This window comes from Rhinolophus sinicus, chromosome 16, assembly GCF_057876585.1.
Source record: "Rhinolophus sinicus isolate RSI-liver-muscle chromosome 16, RSI-T2T, whole genome shotgun sequence".
Lineage (NCBI taxonomy): Eukaryota > Metazoa > Chordata > Mammalia > Chiroptera > Rhinolophidae > Rhinolophus > Rhinolophus sinicus.
Window position 1 is genome coordinate 11203546 of NC_142516.1, and position 11441 is coordinate 11214986.

Below are 11441 nucleotides of genomic sequence, written 5' to 3' on the forward strand. Positions count from 1 at the left end.
ATATGCTTTATAGGGCTTAGTTTGCTCTTTTCTTGGATGATGCCGATTGTAAAACATTTTGAGGATATATGTCACTTTGGCTGGTATCATTAAATGGAAACTCTTAGGGCTGGTCCTTCCCCAAATTTTAAAGTTGTTGTTAAATGTATTTCATCTTTTACATCTCCATGTCAAAAGAATTTTCCATTTTGGTGACAACATGTCTTCTCCTTTCCCAGGTACCCAGGCAAGCAGGGACCTTGAGCCCTTCCAGAACTTTCAGGGAGAACATATTAAATTGTACTCTCTTACAAAATAATTAACACACTGCTTTCTTGTCCTTCGAGAACACAGCTCACACTTCCCTTCTCCCCAAACACATACAGATGTTCAGCAACAAAATAAATGTCACCTCTGGTGTCTCAGATACCAGTCAAAGAGCTTAATATGCTTTGAAATCATCTACTCTAATCCTGAGAACGGCCCTAAGAGATATGTTGGGAAAACTCAGGCTCAAAGACATGAAGAACACCTTAGGATGTTCTTAGGACAGCAGTTAGTGAAAGGAAGACTTGGTCTTGGCTGTCTGACTCCAGAGCAATCCAGCCAACAACTATAATTATTTATACGGAATGCTGGGGAGAAATAATTAGCTTAGCCTGTGGCAGAGGGTACATGAAGAGCTTCCCAGAGAAGGTGCTGCTCTACCTCAGACTGAAATCAGAATTATCCAAACAACGAAGTTCTATCTTGTCCTGATGACCACAGGCAGAGGGAGCAGCCTGTGGCAAGACGTGAAACTGGAAGTTCCAGCTAAGGCCGCCAAGATGTGAGAGACACCAGATTCCAAAGTGAGTTATAAGACACAAAATGACGATGTTTATAAGAAATGCCCAGGAATCAGTTTCATAGCTCTTGAGTCTTTCAACCTAGATGTGGATCTAAAAAGTGCCAAGAGCTAGAGATGAGAGGTTCTTGTAAAGAAGTTTTTGGAGAAAGCTGTTCAGTGAGCCCCAAATCTGCCTTTGGGGGGATGTGCTTTCCTCCTCACTTCAAGCTTAGTAAGAGAAGCTTCAACAGAAACATTCAGAGAGTTGGATATATATCTCCTGCTTTTATGAGAGTGAGAGCAATAGGAAAGATTAAATGAGGGGGGACAGAGAGAGAAACAGAGACAGAGAGAATATGAAAATTATATTTGGGATATACCTTCACTTAATTTCATGGTGAGGCAATAAAAGCACAAATGTTTCCTACAGACCACAGGTGGATTACGTGAGAAAGAACAGATATGAAACCATTTTCAATTCTTCCCAAAAAGACCTATTAGAAAGCCTAGGAGACTGTAAGAGAGAATAAGAGATCTGTAGAAGATACACCATCCCAAAACCAGGAGCTATGAGGGGAAACAGTCACAGGAAGAAAATATACTTTAGTTATATCACAGAGGATGTGTAGGAAGGTAGTTTGGGAGCCTCTTGATATCCCCTGGCTTGGAAGTAACAACAAGAGAATGAGTTAGTTGTAACCATCATCCAAGTCAAGAGGAGCCAAAAATCTCTTTAATATGGTAGCAACCAGAGAACCATATTATTGTCACTCTTTTCTCATTCTTCCTCCCATGCTCCATCACCACAAATATGAGTTCAGTAAATACGAATAGACTGGAAAATGAGAGAAAAAGAGACAATAGACCATTATGACTCCTTTCTGGACCTCAGATTCTTGCTTGCAGCCAGATCCAATGACGGGAAGGGCTGTTTAAGTACAGAATCAAGATTGTATTGGAAAGAAATCTTTATCCTTTCTAATACCTAAGGATTAGAAGAAAATTTATGGGCTCCTTAAAGAGTTTTTATTTAGCAGAGGAGGAAGACAAATCCTCAACTAAATAAATTTTGGGAAAAAACAGCAGAAAAAATTACATCTCTTGAGTAGTTCTTGAGTTCAATATTGAGTTATTGTTTTTTTAAAAATATTTATTCCTTCCTCCTCACTTCCCCACTCGATTGATATTAGGCTTACTTTGTGACGTAAGGGCTTTTTCATACCCCTATTGTATCAGTTAGCTCTTGCCACAAAAATGCTGGGTAACAAATAACCACGAAAATCTCAGTAGCATTCAGCAATAAGCATTTATGTTACTTATGACTCTGAAGGTTTGTTTAGGCATCACTTATCGAACTTGGGGCTTGGCTCATCTAGCTTGGGATGGTGGTTTTTCTGGTCTTGGCTGGTCTTATTCATGCTTCTGTGTCCAGCTGCAGGTCAGTTGATCTAAAGTGGGCTCATCTGGGGTGTCTCTGTCCCATGCATCCCTCATGCTATTTCTGGGACTTGTATATGGGCACTCTCTCAGCCTCCTACCCAATTTCCCCTTCTTGTCCGTATGCCCTACACTAGATTGTTTGTTGTTAACTTACAATCATTATTACCCATTTCCAAGTCTTCACCTGCATTATAATGGTGAGGATGGAGACTATATTTTCTAGATTTTTCTTTTCTGTATTGTTCATGTTTGTTTTCCAATGAGAGGAACTCATGAAAGATTTAGAAGCCTGAAGAGAAGAAACCATTACTCTCTGGAGGTAATCACAATCAGATACACAGGCAGATATGAGATTCACAGAAGTTTCCCATTGAGCTCCCAAGAGCTATCTGAATTTCCGCTGCAGACTGAGTGTTTTGTGCCCATCTCAGCCTACCCAAACAATATTGTAGCTGGACCAGCCCTTGTGGTTTTTATGATTGTAAGATGGCCTCAGCCATAACCATCAAGAAACTTAAAAAAAAAGTATATTACTGAGATCCTAGAAAGCACTGGGCACATGTGGGGCCACACGGTAAAGTTGAGGGTAGAGAGAGCAAGAGTGAGTGCACAGGCCTGGAGTTCTGCTTTTATTGGGGTCGAGGGTGGGGGCCGAGGGTTTCGTGGGCTCACTCTTTATTGGCGATTTAAAACGTAAGAGCAGGATCATGTGAGAAGAGAATAAACAAGTGATCCAAATGGTCAGTTATAGAAATCAACCAAGATCTCTAAAACAAACAAGCCTCAGTGAGAGAGGTGGCCTGGCTCTTTAAGTGTGGCTGGCAATGTGTTTATTGGAGGTAGCCATCTTTGAAGTGGATGCTTCAGCAATCAAAGCTTAAATCAGGACTCGCATTACGAAAAGAAAAGCCGACTGTCAGGGCTTACACTATACAGAGACATTTGGAGGAGCTTTTCAGTGATTCTTGAAATTTGCAGCTACTACTCATTAACCTTTTGAAACCATCTATTTTATGCTTTAGGCTGAAATTTTAAGTTTTAGATATTTTTAATCTTCAAGAGGAACTTCCCTAATCTCTGGTCCTCAGCTCTTGTGACAGTTTGTATAAGGAAGACTGTTATTCTACCCTCCTGAACAAATCTTTAGTGATATGCTTCCAATTGAAATTTACCCATCATTTATCTGCATCTGTTATTTTAGAGTACAGATGAAATTCTGAGTATTACCCAACTGATACTTTGATTTTCAGTCAAGCACATCTATATTGAGAATATGTCTCTTCTTTTACTACCAAGTCATGCATGTTGAGGATACACTCATTGGAAGAGCTGTATGGGAAGTCTAAAAATCATTCCTGAGCCCCTGGCAGAAAGAAGTAATCAAATGGGTTGATTTTTTTTATTAGTTTCAGGTGTATAAAACAACGCAATTGTTAGACATTTACACCCCTTACAAGGTGATAACCCCCCACCCGTCAATGTACTACCTCTCTGACATTGTATATAGCTGTTACTATACGATTGACTATATTTCCTATGCTGCACTTTACATCCCATGACTACACACACACACACACACACACACACACACACACACACACACACACACTCACGAGCACAGAGTCTCATACACCACCCACAAGCCCACAGGCAGATCCATCACCAAGTGCAGATTTCCAGCTCCTCTGACCTGGACTCATCATCAGTGAGTTCAGACACCTGCTTCGGGCTGCTGCCCAGCTCCTCAGCTTCTCTTCAGGAGACTCAGTATCCGGACAAATAAAACAACTATCTGTGGCCCTAGTGCTTCTAACAGATTTTCGAGTTCTTTAACCGGTTCCAGGGAAGTGAGTCTAAAGATGACACTTAATTACTAATGAGAGGACTGAAACTAAGTCTCCAGGCTTCTGGCTAATTTCTTCCTGTTCTTTGGGGAGCTGCATGTCCTAGAGCCAGAGGTTCTGGGGTCCCAGGGGATGGTGTCCCTGATGCCAGCCGTGACCTGGACGCCTTTCTTCTTGGACATTGATCCAGCTGGGACGAAGGATTTTTCAACTTTTTATTTTGAAACGATTCTAAAGATATAGTTGAGTTGTAAACATGACATGAAGAATTCCTGGACAGGCTTCACCCAGATTCCATAATGGTTAACATTATACTATGTTTACCTTCTCTATGTTTGTACGTATGTACGGATGTATAACTCAGGCTTAGATTTATGGCCAATGTACCACAGTGCATATCATCAGAAGGCATGACACCAATTTTTGCACTTATTAGTGTTTTTATCCTTGATCAATTGACTACGGTGGTGTCTGTCAGGTTCTCTATTGTAAAGTTACTATTTTAACCTTAAAATGAATAGGTATCATTTGGGTAGGTATTTTGACACTATACAAATATACCCTTTATCTTATTTAAAAAATCACCCACTATATTTAACATCCACTGGTGATTCTTCTGTGACAAAGTTATCCCCAATTTGGAACACAAATGCTGATTTTCTAATTCTAACATTTCTTCTATTAATACATTTATTAGTTACATTCTCCTGTAAGAAAGATCTTTCCCTTAATCCCCACTCATTTGTTTTTAATTGATTTATATCATTATGGATTCATTGATTCCGATTTATTCTCTGAGTTATAATCCATTACCATTGTTGTTCATTTTGAAATGTTAGGTGTATTCATTGCTTTAAACGCTTCTAAATGATGTCAGAGAACCCAACTAGGAAATATATATAACAGAAACACAAGAAGTAAAAACTAGAAACTAGGAAACTAAAGGAATGACTACCCATAGGAGGTGGGTCAGGAGTGGGACAGAAACAATGGGGGATGGGAACAGTATGTTGATACATAACATATAGATTTGAATGTATTTATACATATTAAACTCCATAAATTCAAATTGATATCTCCAATTCTAATTTCACTCTACAGAGTTCTTTCCAGCCTTTCCTTTACCATATATATAGCACCTTTCCCCAGGGGTGAGGAGTCAGTCCTTTTCCTCAATATGTTTACTTATTTGCTGAATCTTTGAACACATGTTATTTCAGAATCTTGAACTTATACCACTATTAATGACACACAAACTTCTGCTCAAAACTTTGTTTCCAGTTGTTGTTGTTTTTTATTGTGAGGGTATGTAGACTAAATCTGGGTTCAAGAATAAATTAGGTGAGTTATTTTATTTTCCCCTTAAGTCTAATTATGGTATTGATTTTCAATGTAGTTAGGTTCACTTGTTTTCTTTTATTCTATTTTACTTTATTCACCACCTCTTCTACTTATTTTTCAGTTGGTAGTAGGTAACACAGTCAAAACTATACAAATAAATGTACTCATCTGCCCATCTTTTCTACCTGTTCCCACCTACCTCCTCTAGGAGAGCAGTCTCACTAGTTTCTGATTTATTCTCCTTGTGTTTCTTTTTCATCAAATGGGCAGATATACATATGTTTTCTTTCTATTTCATTTTTACACAAAAAGTAGTGAGCTATAGATTGCTTTTTTGGAATTTAACAACATCTCCTGCATATCCCTCCATATTGACTCATAAATATCTTTGCTGTTTTTTTCACTGTTGCAAAGTACTCAATTGTGTTGATGTTCCACAGAGTTTCCTTTAAAGGACCTGGAATGAGATGGTGGTGATGAATGTACTAAATGCCACTGAATTGATACCTCAAATGGTTAAAATGGTCAATTTCATGTTATACATATTATACTAAATTTTTAAAAATTTGAAGAGAAAGCAAGAAGTAATCTCTACATAAAGCACTGAAAAGTCATAAAATAATAATAATAATGTATCGTTAATAAGTTAATAGATGGGGACTATAATAACAAAATATATATTTAATCAAAAAAGAGAAATAGAAGTGAGAATAATTATGAAAATATCTCAAATAGAAAACATATACCGTATTTCACCAAAAATAAGACCTAGCTGGACCATCACCTCTAATGCATCTTTTGGAGCAAATATTAATATAAGACCCGGTCTTATTTTAATATAATATAAGACTGGGTCTTATATAATAAAATATAATATAATGTAATATAATATAATATAATATAATATAATATAATATAATACCAGGCCTTATATTAATTATTGCTCCAAAAGATGCATTAGTGCTGATGGTCCAGCTAGGTCTTCTTTTCGGGGAAACACAGTAGTAATATTGAAAACAAATTAAAATATATCATGATTGCATTCAATGTTATTAGATTAAATTATCCAGAAATATAATAATTGTTGATTACATAAAAACATCAAAATCCGCCTTTTCACTATTAACAGTAGACACCTCACAGATATAAGGACACAGAAAGGTTTAAAGTAAAATAATGGAAAAGGAATATTTTGCACATACTGGTCACAAGAAACTTGCATCTTTATTATCTAACTATACTAATACCTATAGATGTAGATATAGATATCAAGTATCTATACTACTATCAGAAGAAATAGATGAAAGGTTCATTTAGGACCCATTGCTAGTGATAATAAGAAAATATCTCCTAATTATAAATGCAGTGGTGTGCTGCTAAATGTATTTTTTAAACTTCTCTGTTTTTGTTTTTTGCTTTTTTTTACAAGCCTTGCTTTGTAGCACTTGTTCATGTCCCTTGGGCATTTTAATTATTGCCCAAGTCCATTGTAATTATTCTTCTCATGGATGATTTCAGTCTACCCACATGATATCATTGAATGTGAGTTGGGAAGAGAAGCACACAATCAGCTTAAAGCCAGTGAAAGCCAGCCTCAGCGCACCACTGCAATATTGTGATGCCAAATGGGTGTGTCCTCAATAACATACTATAAACAGTACATAAGCAAAAACTGACATATTACCAGGAGAAAAAGACAAATCCAAATTTTAATTGTGACAAGTTTCGCATAGGATTTTGCACATATCTTATAGGAGATAAACAAGCAAAAACATTACTTAGGGGTAAAGAATTATTACCAATCCATGTAGCAAACTAGACCTAGTTGACATATTCACAGCACTACATATGACAGCAGAATGCATGTTCAATTGAAGTTATATGGAATTGTCGGCCACGCAATAATCTTAGGAGAAATAGCTCACTGTGCTCATGACTGCAATCTGAAGATTTAGTGATTGTCACTTGAAGAAGTTAGCCCTATTGACAAACACATGTAGGGCCTGTTTTATGTCTTTGTTCCTCAGGCTATAGATGAAGGGATTCAGCATGGGTGTAACTACCGTGTACATGACTGAAACAATTATGTCCTTGGAGTCCCATGATGAGGAGAAAAAGTAAACGCTTGCAACTGTCCCGTAGTATAAAGATACCACAAAGAGATGGGAGCCACAGGTAGAAAAGGCTTTCAAGAGTCTCTTCATGGTGGGGACCCTCAGGATGATAGTCCCTATACAGATATATGAGCCTAAGACACCACCCAAAGGCAGGGTGAAAAATATTCCTCCCTCAGTGAAGAGGACCAGCTCATTGAGTGAGATGTCCGAGCAGCTCAGCTTCAGGAGCACAGTGAGGTCACAGAAAAAGTGGTTGATGGTACTGTCAGTGCAGAAGGACAGTCGGACCAAGAGAAGGGTGTGCAAGAGGGCATGGACAAAGGAGACAAGCCAGGAGCCAGCCACCAGCGTCACACACAGCTCCTCCCTCATGATGGTGGGGTAGTGTAGAGGATGACAGACGGCCACGTACCTGTCATACGCCATCACCGCTAGAAGGAGATTGTCAAAAGCAGCATAAAATATGAAAAAATACAACTGAAAAATGCACCCTACATAGGGGATGGATTGGTCCTGAGTCAGCATGCCCATGAGCAACCTAGGAACGGTGACAGATGAGAAGCAGATATCAGAGCTGGCCAAGTGGCTGAGGAAGAAGTACATGGGTGTGTGCAGGCGAGCGTCCAGCCTGATGAGCAGGATGAGGAGCAGGTTCCCCAGCACCGTGGTCAAGTACATGCCCAGGAACAGGACGAAGAACACGCCCTGATGCTCGGGCCTGATGGGGAGCCCCCGCAGGAGGAAGTGGGACACGCTGCTCTGGTTCTCAGGCCTCATGTTGTCCTTGTTCTGCCAGGGATGGAGAAGGTTTGGGAATCTCAGGAACCTAGAAAAGATGACCAGGACCGTCACATCTCATATTGTTCTGCTCTGGGAAAACCATGAACGTGTAGGTCCACTCCTGTTAATTCCTCATTCCTGTGGACACAGGCACCTTTGCTCCATCCCAGTCTGGCTCCAGGAAGACATGGCACCCTAATCTACCAACAAGACGTCATGGTGCAGAAGCAAGAGGGCGTTCAGAGTTTACTTCAGCCATTATTTATGGAACATCGAGTCTGTGTCGGGGCCTCTACAAAGACGGAGGTGCAGCCGTGAACAAGAAAGGCAAGGTCCCCGCCCTCTGTGCGTGTAGAAAATGATGAGCATAGAGAGATCATTTCTGCCCAGGCCAGAGCCAAACCGTAATAGTTCACTGCGGCAGAAATAGTGGATGAGCCTCGGCAAACTGGTACCAGTTGTTTCTGCCATAAAGAAACACGTGACACCCCAGTGCTGAGGCTGTGTTAGGGCGTTGTCACACTCCTGTGAAGCTGCCAGGTCCCACTGACCTACAGCTGTAAACTCACGGACACTCTAGAAATGGGGGCCATTCAAAGCCTCCTGAAGCCAGAATAGCACCCAAATCAGAATAGTCCTCAAACTGTCTTTCCTAATAATGCTGAGCTTTTGGTGGACAGTTGGGTCTGGGCTAGAACTTTACCTACGTTTTCTAACTAAATGCACACATCAGCCTTACATTCCCAGATTTTAAAACCTCTTTGTCACCACGCAGCAGCCTACCAGTCTGTCTCCTCGTACCTGCCCCTAAAGAAAGGAGAGTCTGTGAGATGGATCCTTTCAGGGATTTTGCTACACCTTTGTGTTCGCACCTTATGTCTCCCTGTTTGGCTCCAAAGATGACTGGACAGTCAAAGACGGTACGACTTTCCATGTAGAAAGCAACCTAAGACAGGCACAGTCGAGTGGGGACCAACAGGGGAACCCACGGGGTTTGTAGAGGTGGGCACAGCCCCCCCACCTTCCCCAGGCTAAGGTAAGCCTCTGTCTCTGTGGCTGCATTCCTTCCCAAAACCTGCAGGGGAAGAGATTCAATGAGGTGCTCTCCATCTATTCATATGCATATAGGTTTTTTCCCTTGGGGAAGTACAGACATTCTGAGACTTGCTGTGCAGCTGCCTGCAGGTAAGCGTGATTGGCTTGAATCAGTTTCCTATTATGATGTGTGGGATTCACAGATCTTGAGATTGACATGCTTTATCTTCTTTGCTTCCCCACCTAACTAATAAAAGCTGATGCGTAGGCCCGATTGGGCACCACAGCCCATAGCCCAGTCTTTGAGGCTGCCAGTCCCTTGGCCCTGCACTTAAACTCTATTCATGGCTACTGTCTTTTCTTAACCGGGCACCACCCTCCTCGCTCCCCACAACCCTCGTCGTGCTGGACGCAACAACTCTTCACAGCTGCACTAAGAATTTGTGTTCTTTCACCTATTTAGGTTTAAGGTATTGAAACAGAAATGATGAAAATGCCATAGGCACACAACAGTAGCGGAAGAATGGCACCAACACACACACGTATATCTGTATCTATAATATATGACATACATATAAATTGATATATATGTATTGTCATTTTCTATAGATTAAAAGTTACCACGTATTAGCTACTCCATGGGGTTCACTCTAGTATGTCTGTGTGATCAGAGCCCATGTTCTTAACCAATACACAGGAAACCTCCCTTCTTTGGTTAGGGGAGCCAAGCACGATACATTATTTCAGAGTTGTGAGAACCCAAATGTGTCCAAAATTTTCTAGACCCCTGCCTAGATAATTTCATTCCTTCATATTTATAAACTTTAAAACTGAAAAAATTCTCAAATACATTGACTTCTATTTATACAAGAAATATTTACCAAGACCCTCTGTAAGATTCACAAGGCAAATGCAACTCTTCCCGTTTTAATACATGTGGAAACTGAGACCAAAGAGTTAAGTAACTTTCTCAAGTTCTCACCGTTATTTGATGGCGATTCGGTCCACTAACTTCACACAGCATGATGCATGAAGTTTTGTTGTTATTGTCGTTTTCTATCTTTCTTCTTGTGGGGTTATTTAATAAAGTAAAGGGTTGCAAAATTCTGAATGACACAGTCACACTCAGGTACATGAAAGTGATAGCAGATCTGTTTCAGGAAACAGGGAGTTGCTTAGAGTTTAGTTATCTCAGCCAATGGTGCCCCAGAAGGAGGGCCCTTAAGGAAATACTTGAGGTCATGGATGCAAATCAGATGCCCCAAAACACACATGCACACCCAGTCACACTCACTGCACCAACAGCACAACCCTCCCATTACTGAGAGGTGCCTTCTGACCCATTCCCTTCCCGGGGAAGACAGTCAGCATGGGGCAGTGAAGCCTGTTCAGTCACAGGCAGTCACTAAACCACCACCCACACCTCATGCACGTGGTAATGTACCCACGGTAACATACACACAGGCAACAGCAAACAATACAGATTCCTGCTCTCACACGCGTGTGTCACTCTCAGACACAGCTCCCACGTGCACTAGCACACACTGCTGAGAGGAGGTTTGAGCCCTTCTGAGCTCGGTTCCTTGGTGAGGTCGGGCCTCTTCTCCTCCAGCAGCGAGACAACACTCTCATCCCGATGCTCAGCTCTCATCGCTCAGCTGTGATGCAGAAATTTATGATCATGGTGTGAGTCAGGAGTCCCTAATCACACGCTAGGAGGCTGGTAACTTGGTCTCCACGCCTGAAACAGGGTCCAGATTGGATGTAACTCAGGAAAAAGTCAGGCTGTGAGTCACATATGTAGTACACACACATACATGCAGCCATCAAAGACATGTACACAAGCATACAGTACACACACACACACACACACACAAACACACGCACACACTCACGAGCACAGTCTCATACACCACCCACAAGCCCACAGGCAGATCCATCACCAAGTGCAGATTTCCAGCTCCTCTGATCTGTACTCATCGTGGGTGAGTTCAGACACCTGCTCCAGGCTGCTGCCCAGCTCCTCAGCTTCTCTTCAGGAGACTCAGTATCCAGACAAATAAAACAACTATCTGT

At 41.0% G+C, this 11441-nt stretch overlaps 1 protein-coding gene across 1 annotated transcript; it reads right to left on the reverse strand.

Moving 5' to 3' along the window:
* Positions 1–7221: 7221 nt before the first annotated feature.
* LOC141571369 (olfactory receptor 1J4-like) lies at positions 7222–8363 on the reverse strand. Its single transcript, XM_074331591.2, has one exon. It carries the CDS (start codon positions 8325–8327, stop codon positions 7395–7397), a length of 933 nt encoding a protein of 310 aa, XP_074187692.2. The 5' UTR covers positions 8328–8363; the 3' UTR covers positions 7222–7394.
* Between the last annotated feature and the right edge of the window lie 3078 nt (positions 8364–11441).

Bases quoted from the DNA above. Each gene is read 5' to 3' on its own strand.
- LOC141571369 (XM_074331591.2), bottom strand. From the start codon at position 8,327: ATGAGGCCTGAGAACCAGAGCAGCGTGTCCCACTTCCTCCTGCGGGGG.